Source organism: Xenopus laevis, chromosome 3L (genome assembly GCF_017654675.1).
Source record: "Xenopus laevis strain J_2021 chromosome 3L, Xenopus_laevis_v10.1, whole genome shotgun sequence".
Lineage (NCBI taxonomy): Eukaryota > Metazoa > Chordata > Amphibia > Anura > Pipidae > Xenopus > Xenopus laevis.
The window spans coordinates 17,806,332-17,826,067 of NC_054375.1; the positions used below are offsets into that span (position 1 = coordinate 17,806,332).

The 19,736-nt window shown below is 42.7% G+C and overlaps 1 protein-coding gene across 3 annotated transcripts in view; it reads right to left on the reverse strand.

The window, feature by feature from the left end:
• Positions 1-19,736, reverse strand: part of clint1.L (clathrin interactor 1 L homeolog) — a 79,985-nt gene that overhangs the window by 59,813 nt on the left and 436 nt on the right. Inside the window, exons 2-4 of one of the 3 annotated variants that reach the window (XM_041585234.1) lie at positions 16,860-16,918; positions 13,781-13,972; positions 13,370-13,427 (exon numbers count right to left, since the gene is read on the reverse strand). Coding sequence is in view for 1 of the 3 variants with exons in the window: in NM_001095761.1 (NP_001089230.1) it covers positions 12,086-12,126 (41 nt within the window). In the remaining 2 variants the exon portion in view is untranslated. 3 annotated transcript variants of the gene reach the window in all.

Below are 19,736 nucleotides of genomic sequence, written 5' to 3' on the forward strand. Positions count from 1 at the left end.
GTGGGCAGCTGTCCTGCTTCTGATCTCATCTGCTGACTGCTGCAATAACAGTAGTCCTTGTAAGGACTGCTTTTATTTATTTTTTTGTTGTTTTACTACTACTACTACTACTACTATAAGAGCCCAGTGCTATTAGTCTAGCAGTGTTGGGGAGTGGGACTGGTGTGCTAATCTGCTGCTCCTAGTAGTTCAGCAGCACCAACTTTAATTTTTTTTTTTAATATTCATTTTTTTTTATTTTACTTTTTTTTATTTTACTACCGCTGTAGTAGTGTATAAGTTGACCTTTTAGGCATTATTTGCCCTGTAGGCATTATTTGCACAGTGTTTTCTTCAACCCGCCATCTAGCTGTGTGACCTTGTTCACATTCTGTCTAAATATCCATAATATTACCGTCTCCAGAAAAAACACCGGAGTGACTTTTTTCAAGCAGCCATAATATATTTTACGTAATCCGTATCCACCGCTGTAGTAGTGTATACGTTGACCTTGTAGGCATTATTTGCACAGTGTTTTCTTCAACCCGCCATCTAGCTGTGTGACCTTGTTCACATTCTGTCTAAATATCCATAATATTACCGTCTCCAGAAAAAACACCGGAGTGACTTTTTTCAAGCAGCCATAATATATTTTACGTAATCCGTATCCACCGCTGTAGTAGTGTATACGTTGACCTTGTAGGCATTATTTGCACAGTGTTTTCTTCAACCCGCCATCTAGCTGTGTGACCTTGTTCACATTCTGTCTAAATATCCATAATATTACCGTCTCCAGAAAAAACACCGGAGTGACTTTTTTCAAGCAGCCATAATATATTTTACGTAATCCGTATCCACCGCTGTAGTAGTGTATACGTTGACCTTGTAGGCATTATTTGCACAGTGTTTTCTTCAACCCGCCATCTAGCTGTGTGACCTTGTTCACATTCTGTCTAAATATCCATAATATTACCGTCTCCAGAAAAAAACACCGGAGTGACTTTTTTCAAGCAGCCATAATATATTTTACGTAATCCGTATCCACCGCTGTAGTAGTGTATACGTTGACCTTGTAGGCATTATTTGCACAGTGTTTTCTTCAACCCGCCATCTAGCTGTGTGACCTTGTTCACATTCTGTCTAAATATCCATAATATTACCGTCTCCAGAAAAAACACCGGAGTGACTTTTTTCAAGCAGCCATAATATATTTTACGTAATCCGTATCCACCGCTGTAGTAGTGTATACGTTGACCTTGTAGGCATTATTTGCACAGTGTTTTCTTCAACCCGCCATCTAGCTGTGTGACCTTGTTCACATTCTGTCTAAATATCCATAATATTACCGTCTCCAGAAAAAACACCGGAGTGACTTTTTTCAAGCAGCCATAATATATTTTACGTAATCCGTATCCACCGCTGTAGTAGTGTATACGTTGACCTTGTAGGCATTATTTGCACAGTGTTTTCTTCAACCCGCCATCTAGCTGTGTGACCTTGTTCACATTCTGTCTAAATATCCATAATATTACCGTCTCCAGAAAAAACACCGGAGTGACTTTTTTCAAGCAGCCATAATATATTTTACGTAATCCGTATCCACCGCTGTAGTAGTGTATACGTTGACCTTGTAGGCATTATTTGCACAGTGTTTTCTTCAACCCGCCATCTAGCTGTGTGACCTTGTTCACATTCTGTCTAAATATCCATAATATTACCGTCTCCAGAAAAAACACCGGAGTGACTTTTTTCAAGCAGCCATAATATATTTTACGTAATCCGTATCCACCGCTGTAGTAGTGTATACGTTGACCTTGTAGGCATTATTTGCACACTGTTTTCTTCAACCCGCCATCTAGCTGTGTGTATTATCGTTTCCAGAAAAACCAACTGAGTTTTTGTTGTTGTTGTTGTTTTTTAAAAAATAATGCCAGGCAAAGGCAGGCCGCCACGCAGAGGCCGTGCTGCTATGCAATCCTGTGGCCCTAGCAAATTGCCCAGTTTTAAAAAGCCAATGACCCTGAACTCCCAAAATGCTGAAGAGGTAGTTGACTGGCTTACACAGCACACCCCATCCTCTACCGTTTCTAACTTTACCACAACATCCTCCTCATCCTCCACTGCTATGGCCACCCCACGTAACACTTCCTCCACCACCGGTGCCCCTTCTTCACTGGGGTCAGAGGAGTTATTTTCCCATGAGTTTCTTGAACTGAGTAATGCGCAACCATTATTGCCAGAAGAAGATGAAGGAGATGAGGACCTTACACCAGATTTAATTCTGGCAGAGAGCACGACAGAGATGGACATAATGAGTGATGAGGAGGAGGTCCCCGCTGCTGCTTCCTTCTGTGATGTGTCAGAAGAAATTGATGCATCTGAGGAGAATGATGATGAGGAGATTGATGTTTTGTGGGTGCCTAGTAGAAGAGAGCAAGAGGAGGGTAGTTCAGATGGAGAGACGGAGAGTCAGAGAGGCAGTAGGAGAATAAGACTTAGAAGAAGCAGGGAGGACAGCCCGCAGGGATCAGTAGGGCAACAACATGTATCGGCACCTGTGTTCAGCCGGCCAACGCACCCGCCATTGCCGCCAATGCCGCCAACTTCTACTGTTACCGCCAGATCGCACACTTCCAAAAAGTCAGCAGTGTGGGATTTTTTTAATGTGTGTGCCTCTGACAAAAGCATTGTAATTTGCAATGAGTGCAGTCAGAAACTGAGCCTTGGTAAGCCCAACAGCCACATAGGTACAACTTCTATGCGAAGGCACATGAGCGGCAAGCACAAAGCACTTTGGGAGCAACACCTCAAAGGCAACAGGCAAACTAAAAGCCACACTCCTTCTGGTCCAGCATCTTACTGCTCTACCTCTGCTCTCCTTGACCCGTCTGAACCACCCTCCACTCCGCCTTCCACCTTGACCACCTGTTCCCATTCCCAGTCATCTGCCACCAGCCAAGTTTCTGTGAAGGCCATGTTTGAGCGTAAGAAGCCAATGTCTGACTGTCACCCCCTTGCCCGGCGTCTGACAGCTGGCTTGTCTGCACTCTTAGCCCGCCAGCTTTTACCATACCAGCTGGTGGACTCTGAGGCCTTCCGCAAATTTGTAGCAATTGGGACACCGCAGTGGAAGGTACCCAGCCGCAATTTTTTTTCTAAAAAGGGAATACCACACCTGTACCAACATGTGCAGAGCCAAGTTACCGCATCTCTGTCACTTAGTGTTGGGCCAAAGGTCCATATGACTACTGACGCATGGTCCTCCAAGCATGGTCAGGGCAGGTATGTCACCTACACTGCCCACTGGGTGAACTTGGTAATGGCTGGGAAGCAGGGAATGGGTAGCTCAACAACAACAGTGGAGTTGGTGTCACCGCCACGGATTGCACGCGGTTCTGCCACCACCTCTACTCCTCCATCGCTCTCTACCTCGTCTTCTTCTTCTTCTTACTCTGCTGCTGGGTCCTCCTTCTCCTCCTCCACACCTGTGCACCCCCAGCTCCCCCTAGGCTATTCGACGTGCCAGGTACGCCGTTGTCACGCTGTCTTGGGGATGACGTGCCTGGAAAGCAAAAACCATACCGGATCTGTACTCCTGTCATCTCTGCAGTCACAGGCCGATCGGTGGCTGACCCCACACCAACTGCAGATCGGAAAAGTGGTGTGTGACAATGGAAGCAATCTGTTGGCAGCGTTGAGACTAGGCAATTTAACACATGTGCCCTGCATGGCACATGTGTTAAATTTAATAGTCCAACGTTTTGTCTCCAAGTACCCAGGATTCCAGGACGTTCTCACCCAGTCCAGAAAGGTGTCGGCCCATTTCAGACGTTCCTACACAGCCATGGCACGCCTTGCTGACATTCAGCAGCGCTACAACATGCCAGTCAGGCGTTTGATTTCTGACAGCCAGACTCGCTGGAATTCAACGCTCCTTATGTTGGAACGTCTGCTGCAACAACAAAGGGCCGTCAACGAGTACCTTTTTGAACTGGGTGGTAGGACTGGATCTGCACAGCTGGGGATTTTTTTCCCCCGTTACTGGGTGCTTATGCGCGATGCCTGCAGGCTCATGCGACCTTTTGAAGAGGTGACAAATATGGTCAGTCGCACCGAAGGCACCATCAGCGACCTAATACCCTTCGCTTTATTCCTGGAGCGTGCCGTGCGACGAGTGACAGATGAGGCTGTAGACCAGCGTGACGAGGAGCTGGAAGCGCACGATTTCTGGTCGGAATCACCAGAACGAACCCAGGCACCTGCTGCAACGCAGGGAGAGGTGCCAGAAGTGGAGTCAGAGGAGGAAGGTGGCTTTGTGGAGGAGGAGGAGGAGGACCAACAGGAGCAGGCTTCCCAGGGGGCTAGTGGTGACCTTTTGGGGACCCCTGGTCTTGTACGTGGCTGGGGGGAGGAGACCGTGGATGATGCAGTCCTTGATAATGAGGAAGCGGAGATGGATAGCTCTGCATCCAACCTTGTGAGAATGGGGTCTTTCATGCTGTCATGCCTGTTGAAGGACCCCCGTATCAAGAGGCTTAAGGAGAAGGACCTGTACTGGGTCGCAACGCTACTAGACCCTCGGTACAAGCATAAAGTGTCAGAAATGTTACCAACATACCACAAGTCCGAAAAGATGCGGCATTTACAAACCAGCCTGCAAAACATGTTGTACAATGCTTTTAAGGGTGATGTCACTTCAGGAACTCATCAACATTCCAGGGGCAGAGGTGCCAGTAATCCTGCCACGAGCACACCTGCAAGGACAAAGCCCTTTGGCCAGTCTGTAACGTCAGACATGCAAATGTTTTTCTGTCCAAGGCAGCGCCACAACCCTTCTGGATCCACCCTCAAAGAACGCCTCGACCGGCAGGTAGCGGACTACCTGGCATTAACTGCAGATATCGACACTCTGAGGAGCGATGAACCCCTGGACTACTGGGTGCGCAGGCTTGATCTGTGGCCAGAGCTGTCACAATTTGCCATGAACCTCTTGTCTTGCCCAGCCTCAAGTGTGCTCTCAGAAAGGACCTTCAGTGCAGCAGGAGGGATTGTAACTGAGAAGAGAACTCGCCTAGGTCACAAAAGTGTCGATTACCTGACCTTTATTAAAATGAATGAGGGGTGGATCTCGGAGGGTTACTGCACGCCGGAAGACTTGTTCTGACTTCTATGCAGCTGTCCTTCTCTTCAAGCCTCATGACTCCACACACAGCTGTCCTTTAGCGTCCTCCTCCTCCCTCCGCCACCGTTACAAACTAGGGTGCAAACCCTACTGGTTTAATTTTTTCTGGCCTCTGTGCTTCAGTGGCTGCAACCAAAAAAACTGGGCAAACAATGTCTACAAGGTCAACGTATGGCAAAAAATGACTATTTTCAGCATTTATATGGCATATTTTTTCTGGCAACTGTGCTTCAGTGGCTGCGTCCAAAAAATGCATATTTTCTGCATTTATATGGCATAATTTTTCTGGCCTCTGTGCTTCAGTGGCTGCAACCAAAAAAATGCATATTTTCAGCATTTATATGGCATAATTTTTCTGGCCTCTGTGCTTCAGTGGCTGCAACCAAAAAAATTTATATTTTCAGCATTTATATGGCATAATTTTTCTGGCCTCTGTGCTTCAGTGGCTGCAACCAAAAAAATGCATATTTTCAGCATTTATATGGCATAATTTTTCTGGCCTCTGTGCTTCAGTGGCTGCAACCAAAAAAATGCATATTTTCAGCATTTATATGGCATAATTTTTCTGGCAACTGTGCTTCAGTGGCTGCGACCAAAAAAATGACTATTTTCAGCATTTATATGGCATATTTTTTCTGGCCTCTGTGCTTCAGTGGCTGCGGCCAAAAAAACTGGGCAAACAATGCCTACAAGGTCAACGACGTTGACCTTGTAGGCATTGTTTGCCCAGTTTTTTTGGCCGCAGCCACTGAAGCACAGAGGCCAGAAAAAATATGCCATATAAATGCTGAAAATAGTCATTTTTTGCCATATACGTTGAGTCAACGTATGGCAAAAAATGACTATTTTCAGCATTTATATGGCATATTTTTTCTGGCCTCTGTGCTTCAGTGGCTGCGGCCAAAAAAACTGGGCAAACAATGCCTACAAGGTCAACGACGTACGTATGGCAAAAAATGACTATTTTCAGCATTTATATGGCATATTTTTTCTGGCCTCTGTGCTTCAGTGGCTGCGGCCAAAAAAACTGGGCAAACAATGCCTACAAGGTCAACGTATGGCAAAAAATGACTATTTTCAGCATTTATATGGCATATTTTTTCTGGCAACTGTGCTTCAGTGGCTGCAACCAAAAAAACTGGGCAAACAATGTCTACAAGGTCAACGTATGGCGAAAAATGACTATTTTCAGCATTTATATGGCATATTTTTTCTGGCAACTGTGCTTCAGTGGCTGCAACCAAAAAAACTGGGCAAACAATGTCTACAAGGTCAACGTATGGCGAAAAATGACTATTTTCAGCATTTATATGGCATATTTTTTCTGGCAACTGTGCTTCAGTGGCTGCGTCCAAAAAAACTGGGCAAACAATGCCTACAAGGTCAACGTATGGCAGTTGTTTAAAGAGAACAGTAGATTACTAGCCAGCAAAGCTACCTAAGCTAAAATGTCCCTCAAATCCCTGCAGACTTCTGTCCCTCCAATACAGAGCAGTATCAAGCAGATTACTAGCCAGCAAACTTACTATCATCTGTCCCTGAAATCACTAACAGCTCTCCCCCTACACTATCTCTTCCAAGCACACACAGGCAGATTTTTCAGATACATTTTTGCCCTTGATCCCCCTCTGGCATGCCACTGTCCAGGTCGTTGCACCCTTTAAACAACTTTAAAATCATTTTTCTGGCCAGAAATTTTTTTTTTAGATGTTAAAGTTCGCCTTCCCATTGAAGTCTATGGGGTTCGCGAACCGTTCGCGAACCGCTCGCGTTTTTGCGCAAGTTCGCGAATATGTTCGCGAACTTTTTTTCCGACGTTCGCTACATCCCTACTCTATTGTAAATGTTGGTGTTTTGTAAACTGTAATTTAAAAAGAGTATGCAAAAAGTGAACAGCACTCATTGGGTCTGCACTAAATGCAGGATTTGAAGCAATGTATGTATAAAAGGCATGGGGGCTAATTCTTTGTTCACCATGGTATGCTGTCACTCTGAGTTTCTTTTAGTTTAGATTAAAAGACTTAAAAAGACTATCCAGTTCAAAAACACAATGTACATGGCATGGTTACGTGCCCTTGTAAGTTATTCACACATCATAACAAAAAGCAATTCCGCATATGTTGCAATCTATATTACTATTGTATACTACTGGAAAAAAGCGGATATTTTATTTGGACTGATAAGCAAAGTATGATTCATTTGTATGTGAAATGCCTCGCCCCCAGGATCTGTTGATGCACTAATTGTCTTTGTGTTATTGCTTATTCTGTGCACAACGTTGGGTACACTTCCTACCTTAATAGTCACAGACATTTTTCATCCCACGGAGATCGGTTGTTTGGACGATCGGCCAGGTTAAAATATTTCTGTTGGCTGCCAATAGTATCTCTGCATGTATTGCTGATCAGACAATTTTTAGTGGGAGACTGTCACCAGCTTTGTTGGACATAAACTTTCATATGATTGCTGTTAGGGGCAGAACATCGGCTGATCTGTTAATACTTTATTTAAACTGAAGGTTAGTGTCAGGTCGGAAGATGGGGAAGTCTGTGCGTCTATGGCCAGCTTTACATCATAAGAGACACAACTTTGAGGGTAATATTGAAGAATTAAGTGAATCTACAGACAATGCATCTATGCTAAAAAGAGTAATAAAGACTAGTAGCAGCAAATTTTTATGAGTATTAAAGGGGTTGGTCACCTTCCAAACACTTTTTAAGTTGAGTTTTCAGATTGGTCTCCAAAAATAAAGATTTTTTTAAACTACTTTCCATTTTCTAACATTTTTTCCAAAATCTATGTTTAAAGTTTAAAGGGGAACTCCGGGTTCCTAACCAAAATTTAATAAATAGGCCCACATAACACAGAAACCGCTAATATACCCATCACAGTTACCCATTTCTTCAAAAAGTATGAATAAATGCCATTTTCCATGCTGAAATCCAGCGGTTTAATAGTTCTTCTATTTCTGCATTATTTGAAATCATGGCAGGGAAGGAGGGACTAAACACTGGTGATACAAATTGTAACAACTTCTCCACAGTAGATAGTATGCAACTACATAACCCACAATGCATTGCACTGAGATGTTCTGTTCCTGATTTAAATCACGTGTGCAGGAAATTGTGGGGTTTGGAGGATGCAGGCTGAGGACAGATGGCTGCTTATACAAAGTAACAGTAGTCAGCCAGCTCAACAAAGTAGAGATCAGCAGGAGAACAGGGGGCTAGGCTTATGGAACTGTTCGAAACCATTAAAAATCATGAAAAGTCTGCATATTTTTTAATTGAATTATGTTTACTTTTCAAAAAGCTTAAAGGGCACCAAAATCATTTACTAAGTAAATACACTATGTGAAAGTTCAAGAAATCCGATTTTTAAAACAGTTAGAATTGTTTGTATAATGTAAATGATCAGCTCACTATACCTTCTGCAAGTTCTCCCCTATCTCCCCTGCAGTTCTAGCTGAGGCAGGCATCTTGGATTTCACTGGCTCCTCCTACCTATATCTTCCCAGCCAACTGTAGCTCTGAAATCTCACACATGCTCAGTTGAAATTCCTTGCTTGCTTATCAACCCTTCTAAGCTATTTTCAAATTAGCCAAACCTGTGTGTTAGCTGCTGTACAGTAGTGCTGCCACCTGCTGGAAGTTAGTGTGTGCCCTTCATTTGCATAATGACTTTACCAGCAGGGGACAAGATAGGGAAATCTCATGATACTTCTAGTGGAGGAGTTTACTTAAACAAGGCATTCTGGGTAGAATACTCAAAGCAATCTGAGCATGCTCCTGAAATTTACATATTAGAGTCTCTGTTATAGTCTCAGTATGGCCTCCCTCAGTGAAAGAACCCATTTGACAAAGTAAGGGATTTTTTTTAAAACCTGCAGTTTTTTCAAAAAACTATATATGTAGTTTGATTAAACGTGTTTAGCTTGTACTGGTCAGATTGTTCATATGTATTTGATTTTGGCTGTGATAGGTGCCCTTTAAGGCTGTCAAGGAAATGTTTGACTGGCGATTTGAATTTTGAATATAATTTGTAATATTTTCACATAATAAAAGATATTTCATCACCTTGGTGAGTGGTAATTTGACCATAGATACTTACACAAAATAATCTACAGATATATAAATTTCTACAAATTTGGCTTGTACTGGTCAGATTGTTCATATGTATTTGATTTTGGCTGTGATAGGTGCCTTTTAAGTTATATTAGTGTGGAGTTCCCCTTTAATGTTCCAGTCTGGTAGCTCAGTAATTCAGGTGCAGACTCTAAACGGTTACAATTTTGCAATATATAGTTGATTTTTCAGCAGCATCTCTAGAGTGTTAGCTGCCTGTAATGAAACTCAGTGATTCTGCTCAGCAGGGACAAATAAGAAATGTATAAACTAATTTATTAATTTAGAATAGTATTGAGAGTCAGCAACCTCCCCCCCTCTTGCTAGACCTACTTTATAAAGGTGAAAAATTAGACTTACACTTCAATATTAGAAAAACATAGAACATATAAAGTAATTGGGAAAAGTCTTTATTTTTTGGTGCACTATCTGAAACCAACTTAACTGAAAAATGTTGGAAGATGAACAACCCCTTTAGGGTCTGGCCACACGGGCAGATTAGTTGCCAGCCCACAAATCTCTTCTCCGCTGCAACTAATCTCCCCGATATGCCTTCCGCCGGCTAAAATGTAAATCGTCTGGGGGCAGGCACACGGAACGCTTCGTTTTCTGAAGTCGTCTGTAATTGCCTTACAAGGAAACTTCGGGCAACTTAAAAATGAAGCGCTCCGTGTGCCTGCCCCAGGCGATTTACATTTTAGCCGGCGGAAGGCAGGGGAAGGCAGATCGGGGAGAATAGTCGACTTGAAGAAGAGGAGATTTGTCACCTTGCGACTAATCTCCCCGAATCTGCCCATGTGGCCAGACCCTTAAGAGTAAAACTGATACCCCACTCAAAAACGCTGAATACGACTGATTCAGACTGTGATTTGTAGGCTAACAAAGGAAAACTTTGGCACTGTGCAGTAACCCATAGCGGCCTTTCAGTAATCAGCTTTGATCTGCCTACTTCAGGTAGAATACTGAAAGCAAATTTCTGACTGGTAAATAGGGGTTACTGCACTGAGGAAAATTAAACTAATAAATACAGCACTTATTTGAACCGTGGGCAATTCTGGGAATAAGTACCGTTGTGGTGTGCAGGATGAATATTGATATATGTAATATAAAACTTCTCAGTTATATTTTATCAGTGCAGAATTCTGTACAAAGCGATTTCACATTTCTTAAAAAATGCATAGTTTGTGCCGCACAAAGATATTTCCAACTAATTATATAAGAGCCGCTGTTTTACTTCACTCAAAAGAAAAATACAATCTTGTCATTTTTTAGTTCAGAAGCAAAATAGAGAATTAGAAACAAATTAGGTTTCCTAACAAAATTTGTACTTCTATGTTGAGGGGGGCTACAATAATAGCTACCATATGGGATCTTAAGCAGTTTAAACAAAGGTGCAGTGGCACTAAGAAAGCTATCAGTAGCAAAGGTAAAGTAAAATAGGTATATTGTATAATTATAACTAGGCTGTAATGATGCTTTTTAAAGGGGTGGTTCACCTTTACATCTTTATATTATTATTGCTACTTTTCATTACTCATCTTTCTATTCAGGCCCCCATCTATTCATATTCCAGTCTCTTATTCTAACCAATGCATGCTTGCTAGGGTAATTTGGACCCAAGCAACCAGAGGGCAGAAATTGCAGACTGGAGAGTAGCCTAATAAAAAGCTAAATAACTGAAAAAGCACAAATAATAAACGTGGAAACCAGTTGCAAATTATCTCAGGATATCACTCTCTACATCATACTAAAATTTAATTTAAAGGTGAACAACACCTTTAAGGAACTCATAATTAACAACAGTGTGTCAGTTATTTTTAGGGGACAATTTGTGGCCCAAACATTGGTTTATGTACCTTGTTCTGTTGGCTATTTTGTATTGTAGGAAGGAAAAGCATTGCAATCAAGGTTTGAGCCACCATATATACATCATGGGGACCCAAGTGTGTAGACAGACAGACTGACAGATAGACAGACAGACAGATGCATGGGCAACTCATCTCTTTAAACAGCATAATGTTTAGAGCTCTCCTAAAGGGTTTTAGGTTTAGAGCTTTCGCCAATCCCAAATTATATCAGAATCAGCATTTAGGGTTCCTGCCAATGGATTTTAGAATAAGAACGGAGTGTGCTTTAGTTTTCAGGTCACTGTATAAGGATCTATGGTCAGAGCAGAGGGGTCTCCCAAATACTCTTAAGGTGTGAACAGATGGCTCTCTGGTAGGTATACTAGTCTGTTATTAAAGGGTAACTTCACCCATAATTAAAAGAAAATATAATTCTAAACACCTTTCCAATGTACATTCATCACAAAGTGTTATTGAAAGTAAAACTATTTGTTTATCTCTTTATGTTTGGGTTTTTGAAACAATGTAGCAAAAAACAGTTTACTTCCAGGTCATCTGCTGGTCTTTGCTACATTGTTTAAAGGGTTCTATAAATTAACTTTTAGAGTGATTTTCAGACACCTTGCAACTGGTTTTAATTTTTTTCATTTGAGTTATTTAGCTGTTTATTCGGCAGCTCTCCAGTTTTCAGAGCCAGCAGACCAGGAACAACGAGACAAGACGCTGCTTTCATATTCAATAAGAAATGACTTTAAAACCACTAAAACGTATAACTATTACAAAAAATTACTTCAGCTACCATTCTGTTTCTTCACGGAATAAAGAGTTTTTAATCAGGGATCCCCTTTAACCCACAGGGTGAGGCTGCCTCACTCTGACACCTGACAGGCCCTGTTTATGAAAGAGACAGGACAGGCCCCTATATATACCCTTGCCCATTCCGTTCTACTTACGCTTTATCCACCAGTTCCCGCACTTTCCACATGTTGAGCATCTTGAGCTCCCAAATCCGTTCCTCGGAGCGTACCCACGAGCCTACACCCACACACTCTCTCACCGGAGACCTGCAGATGTCACACCGCGCACGCGCACCTGAGACTCACTGCCACGGTAAGATCGCGTCATAGCGCACAAGCGCAGAGAGTGGACATCAGCACACGTCACACAACACGAGCACTACAAGCTCCTCGAGGTTTGAGTTCCAATGTCCGCAGGCGCATGCATATACTTTCTAGCGCTTGCGTACTGGGACTGTCTAATCACTGCGGTCGCTATGGCTCCAGTAGCCCGTGTAGCCTCGCCCTGTTCGTGACGTCGGAAGTAGCAGGCGCGTCATAGTAACTGTCAAAGTCCTTTGCGTCGAACTCAGCAGTGGCTGGGGCTTCTTTTCTTTAGTGGGATGTATCCGGCCGGCACTTGTGTATATTTAGAGGGCCAGCGATATAAGCATTTTTTAATCTGTTTTTGCTAATATTCTGAGTGGTTTCCTCAGTAGTTTTAGTGAAGGGACATGTGGACCCTCCAGCTGTTGAATTATAACTTCTCTCATCTCACTGACCTTTTTGGAGTCAAGAAGTTATAGTATAAACCAGCTGGACGGGGTTGGACAATCCTGGGCAAAGTTCCCTCTGAATACAAAAACGAATTTGTTGCCTGAGAATAAGTTTTAAATGACGTGTTTTGACACCACATTGTCTGTATCACAATTTGCTGTGTACCCTGGCTTCAAAAATGTGTGTGGGCACATCTTAGCTTGGGGCCCATTACTGAAATTCCTTGAGGCTAGGGTTGCCACATTTTCTGAAAAAAATACTGGCCTTCCTGTATTTTCATGTTTTTTTTTTCTTTTCATAATATTAACATCAAGCGCGGATACTGGCAAAATACTTGGCATCAATACTAGCAAAATACCAGCCAGCTGGCAATGGCTGCTACTTGGGTCCCATGATCTTACTGTTAAAGGAAACACACAATGTAGGTCTCTATAAAAAGATATTGCATAAAACAGCTCATATGTAAAACCCTGCTTCATGTAAATAAACCATTTTCATAATAATATACATTTGTTACTAGTATGTACCATTAAGTAATCATAAATTGAAAACTGCCATTTTAAAATATAAGGGCAGCCCCCTGGGATCGTATAATTCATGGTGCACACAAACAAAGCAAACAAACTATACTTGTTAGGTCACATGAGCCAATTAACAGACAACGGAAAATCAATACATACTTACAGAGATTTTAATTTCCTTGACTGGAATATGGCAGTGGGTACAATAGGGTTAATCCCTCCTGTTATGTGAACGGAAACAGTAGGTAAATTGGAGAACACAAGGCTGGATACACAGGGGTTAATTCGGAAAGTGGTCGGTCAGGCAAGCAAGGTTGGCAACAGTAAATCAAAGTCCATGCATAAGTGCCAAGGGTTAGTGTAGTAGGGTAGTCAGAAAACAGGCAGGGTCGGCAACAATGAATCAGTCCAAACAAAGTTACAGGGGTTAATGCGAAAGAATAATCAAACAGCAAGCAGGGTTGGCAACAGCAAATCGAACCCCAGCAAAGTCCCAGGGGTTAATACAGCAGGATAGTCGAGAGAAAGAAACAGAGTCAAAACCAAGTTCAGTAGAATTTAAATAATCACTTACTCAAAGTGTAGCCAGGAAAACACGATGTCCGAGCACCTGGGAGTCCTCTGCGCTGAGCTAAATGGTGTCGCCTACGTCATCATGCTGCGCCGCCTGGATCCCAGGAACCGGTGCCGCGATGCCCTGTAGTGACGTCATTGACACGCACTGTGCTGCTGCTGGAACGCACAGGACGTGCTGACCGGTGAGTACCTGACAGACACATGGAAATTTGATATTACTTTTGGGGGTGAACACATCCTGAGTTCTCAAGCCTTGTCTTGTAAGAAAGTGATCTTATCCTTTTCTGCTGGCTGAAGTGATTGCTAAAAGGAAATTAAGTTAATATTAACTAGTTTTACAGGTACTACATCCAGGGGTTCGAAAGGAGCTTCGGTCAGTGCATTTAGGACCAGGCTAAGATCCCAAGGAGGCACTCTTGTTTTCGACACTGGTCTGATTCGCTTAAGGGCTTGGAAAAATCTCTTGATGAGAGGTTTGGAACTCCTATTGATTCCCGAGAAGTGCAAAATGGCTGTTACTTGGGCTTAAAGGAATAGTTCAGTGTGAAAATAAAAACTGGGTAAATAGATAGGCTGTGCAAAATAAAAAATGTTTCTAATATAGTTAGTTAGCCAAATATATAATATATAAAGGCTGGAGTGAACAGATGTCTAATAAAACAGCCAGAATCCAACTTCCTGCTTTTCAGCTCTATAACTCTGAGTTAGTCAGCGACTTGAAGGGGGGCCACATGGTACATTTCTGTTCAGTGAGTTTGTAATTGACCCTCAGCATTCAGCTCAGATTCAAAAGCAACAGATATGACCCATGTGGCCCCCCCTCAAGTCTCTGATTGGTTACTGCCTGGTAGCCAGGGTAACCAGTCAGTGTAAACAAAGAGAGCTGAAAATCAGGAAGTAGTGATCAGACTGACATGTTATACATCAAATCACTCCAGCCTTTATACATTACATTTTTGGCTAACTAACTATATTAGAAACATTTTTTATTTTGCACAGCCTATCTATTTACCCAGTTTTTATTTTTACACTGAACAATTCCTTTAAGAGTGGAATTACTCAAACTGTGATCAACTAAGACTGCGAAAACTCCACTATCTGCATTTCAGAATTTTGCTTTGTAGAAGTATTATTATCACTATTCAGAGAACTTTTCCCAAGTTCTATAGTACTTCTCTGTTGTGGCAGATTTTTTGGCTGCCAGAAGTGTGGAAATGTAACCAGCCGACAGTCCTAAGGATTTAATTTTTTTCCTTTTAAACGCCAGGCTGTTAGGGATAGTTTCTCCAGGTGGGCATGTGTTTGTAACTTCTGTGTCAGTATGTCTTGTCTGTTTGGGAGTCTCTAGTAGTTTCCTTTGGCCAAGTAGAGAAGTTGAGGAACCATACTCGTCTTGGCCACCAAGGTGCAATCAGAATTACATCTGCTTGATCTTCCACAATCTTCTTGATTACCTTTGGAATCAACACTATTGAAGGGAAAATGTATAACGGACCCCAGTTCCAGGTTACTGAGAATGCGTCCACAATTGCTGCTCTGGGGTCTTTCTTCCATGAGCAGAAAATCTCAATCTTTGCATTGAACCTGGATGCCATCAGATCGATTTTGAATGGGCCCCTATATTCTCCAAATTATTTTGAAAATTTCTTGATTGTCTGCACGTTGCTCTGTCCTGGAATGTGAGTGGCTTTGAGTAACAGTAGATTTTCCTCAGCCCAGGTGATGGATTCCCATCAATCTCAAGTTTGCCAGGACTTGTACTAGGATTTTTGGCCAGCCCGAAAGGCATTGCTGCATATTGAAAATGCATCCCCAAGATTTTGAATCTTTAGTATTTTCTGTAGTCTCGGTGTATGGGTAGATATGCGTCTTTTAAGTCTATCATCCAGTCTTGCCTGGACAGGGCCAAAGAAATGGACTTCAAGTTTTCTATTCTGAATGTTGGAGGAACAGGTGTGAGAAAATGCCCTTGAATCTTTGATCTGTAGGCACTTTTGTGATTACTTTGTCTTGCCATAACCTTTTTAACGTAGCCTTGAGTTGTCATGTGGCATTCTTTGTTCTTGCTGACCGGGTAAAACAGGCTTGGGGCTTGTTTGTGAGTTCTAGATGGTATCCGTTTGACACAATAGCCACCGCCCATTTGTCTTGTACTTTTTGAGCCCATCCTGCATTGAATCCCATCAATCTTTCACCTAGCTAAGGCAGTTGGACTCTCACACCTTCATGCCTTGCTTTTATCAGCTTTGGGTTCTCTTTTGAACCCTTGGAAATTGGCTTCTGGCTTTCCATTGTCTGCTGTTGTATTTTCCTGGCCTGTATTGCTTTGCATCCCGAAATGAGCTGTGTTGATTTTTGCCTTGAAATCTTTTATCCCTTCTTTCTTGCGGTAAGAATGGAGATCTTTACCAGCTTTCACGCTATTTAAGCTCTTGTGCATGCACATTACCTTTCCACTGTTGGTAAAGGTCCCGCAGCAGTTTTTTGCGCATGCACCAGAAGAGGCCAGCATTGCGACTTACTACGCTGCTGTGGCAATGGATGGCCAAGGGCTCGCCAGCCCCTCTGGAGACACACACAAGCCCCAGCTCGGTCCTGGAGCCTCAACGCGGGAGATGTTAAACGTTGGCACAGTAAGTGGGGAGTGCAGGAAAAGAAGATGGCGGCTGAGGGGAGCCGAATTTATTATATACTAGTTCTGGTTTCCATCCACATGACAGGAGGGATTAACCCTATTGTGCCCACTGCCATGTGGAAGGAACTGGAAAGAGTTCTATCTTTTGCTTCCATACTTCTTCCTGTTACAGTTAAGAGTTGTATTTCTGGTCAGGTGATAATCTGAGGCAGCAAACAGACCATCATGAAATGGTGGTTCAAGGTAAGAGATGTAAAAGGGCAATATTTACTTAAATATATATTCCAGCTTGTTAAAATTCTTTAATATGCCACTTAATTTGATATAAATTATCTATTGCTGAAAGGGGACATTTTGCATAACCTTCATATTCACATATATGATTAATCTTTCCTCAAACAATGTAATGATGCAGAAAAAAAAAGTTTTGAATGCATTTTACCTGCTAAAAGTGTCATTACATCAGAGCTGCATTGAGAACCTCTCGGGTCAGAAGCTAGGCTGAAATGAAAGATGGGCGTGTCTGTTCATTCTCTCACAGGAAATGGTAACAAGACTGACTGACAGGCTGAACTCTACTGCAGCTTGGAAAACCACTCCCATCTCCCTGCCTGTGTGTCTGTTTCTAGTCTGCAGATAGCTGTCCTATGCTGCTGCCTGATTTTTATATTTGGATTTGTGGATTCTGGCTCACTTACAAAGATATACTAGTTGTTTTATGTATTCTTAGCCATATTAACCTTATCATCCATAACAGATTTCATTTTGTCACATAAATCTTTTCCATATGAAATCCCAAGAAGGACAGAGTAAAATGCCTCTACATTAATTCAATCTGTGTGTATGACAAAGCATAATGACTACCTTTAGATCTAAATATAGAAAACCAGATATTTTCGGAAAGTACACATTGCCACAAATCTAAATTGGGTATGCATGTCTTTGTACTACAAAGTACCAAGTCGTAAAACCATTCCTAAATTTGGAGATTTTGGTAATATTTCCAAAAATCACTGAACAGTTTGATGCCCAATATGTATAGGCATACTCAAGAACGTGGCATATAGGGGCCCCAAAACGAAGACCCCCATATGGTCTGTCATTTCAGGTGCTGCAAAATCAACACATTTACATTGTTTTGGGGGCGGCAAATGTAGAAAAAAGTAAGTTCACCCCAGAAAAACATATTTTTAAGTACACATTCCCACGAATCTAAATTGGGTATGCATGTCTTTCTACTCCAAAGTACCAAGCCGCAAACCATTCCTAAATTTAGTGATTTTTGGTGACATTTCCAAAAATCACCTCAAAATTTCTAACCTGCAGCATCGTATTACCCACATACTTTTAGGTATCAAGAGAAATCACCCCAAATATGAAAGCTTAGGGTCCTCTGAACAGTTTGATGCCCAATATGTATAGGTGTACCCAAGCATGTGGCATATAGGGGCCCCAAAAGGAAGACCCCCATATGGTCTGTCATTTCACGTACTGCAAAATCAACACATTTACATAGTTTTTGGGGGGCAAAGGTAGAAAAAAGTAAGTTCACCCCAGAAAACCATATATTTTTGGAAAGCACACATTCCACTGAATCCAAATTAGGTATGCATGTCTTTCTACTCCAAAGTACCAGTCACCACCTGATTACTGAATAACCGGTTGTTTGATTGTTATGATGCATACACACTCACATATTCTCACACACTTGCACACTCACACATACAAACTCACACACTTGCACACATATCCACTCACACATACAAACTCACTTCCTCACATACCTACTCACACACTCACACATACAAACTCACACACTTGCACACATATCCACTCACACATACAAACTCACTTCCTCACATTCCTTACATCCCCACTTGCACACATACACACTCACACATACACACATAGCCACTCACACATACCCACTCACACACACACATAGCCACTCACACACATACCCACTCACACATACCCACTCACACATACACACATAGCCACTCACACACATACCCACTCACACACTTGCACAGATACCCACTCACACATACCCACTCACACACTTGCACAGATACCCACTCACACATACCCACTCACACACTTGCACAGATACCCACTCACACATACCCACTTGCACACATACCCACTCACACATAGCCACTCACACACTTGCACACATACACCTTCACACATACCCACTCACACATACCCACACACTTGCACACATACCCACGCACACATACCCACTTGCACACTCACACATACACACTTGCGCACACATTCCCACTTGCATACATACCCACTCACACCTACCCACTTGCACACATACCCACTCACACACATACCCACTCATACATACACACTTACCCACTCACACATACACACTTTCACACATACCCACTCACATATACCGACTTGCATACATACCCACTCACACCTACCCACTTGCACAAATACCCACTCACACATACACACTTGCACACATACCCACTCACACATACCCACTCACACACACCCACTCACACATAACCACTCACGCTTACCCACTTGCACACATACCCACTCACGCTTACCCACTTGCACACATACCCACTCACACACATACCAACTCACAAACTTGCACAGATACCCACTCACACATACACACTTGCACACATACCCACTCACACACACCCACTTGCACACATACCCACTCACACACACCCACTTGTACACATAACCACTCACACATACCCACTTGCATACATACCCACTCACACATACACACTTACCCACAAACACATACCCACTCACACACATACCCACTCACACATACACACTTGCACACATACCCACTCACACCTACCCACTTGCATACATACCCACTCACACCTACCCACTCGCACACATACCCACTCACACACAATACGATGCACAAGGGCTGCCCATCGTATTGTGTGTGTATTGTATTATCCAGGGGATAAGACCTTCAACAAACACTGTGTATGTATCCGGAAACACTGTATAAGGAAACTCCTGTCATTGACATAATTGCTGCGGTTGAAGACCCTGTCAGCGCTGCCACAAAGCCCTTTCCCCGCACCTTTGCTAAATGAAACTCCTGTAATTGACATAATTGCGGCGGTTGCAGGGTCAGCGCTGCCACAAACCTCTTTATCTGCACCTTTGTCTTTAACATCCGTTATTAGTACAAGTTGGTTGTCCCACGGACCAGGGAGATGGAGGAGCAGTGCAAACGGGAGCAGCGCTGTATGTGTGTGCAGCAGCACGGCAGGGAACTTGGAACCACCATCGGATCTTTAGCCCGCGACCCCAGTGA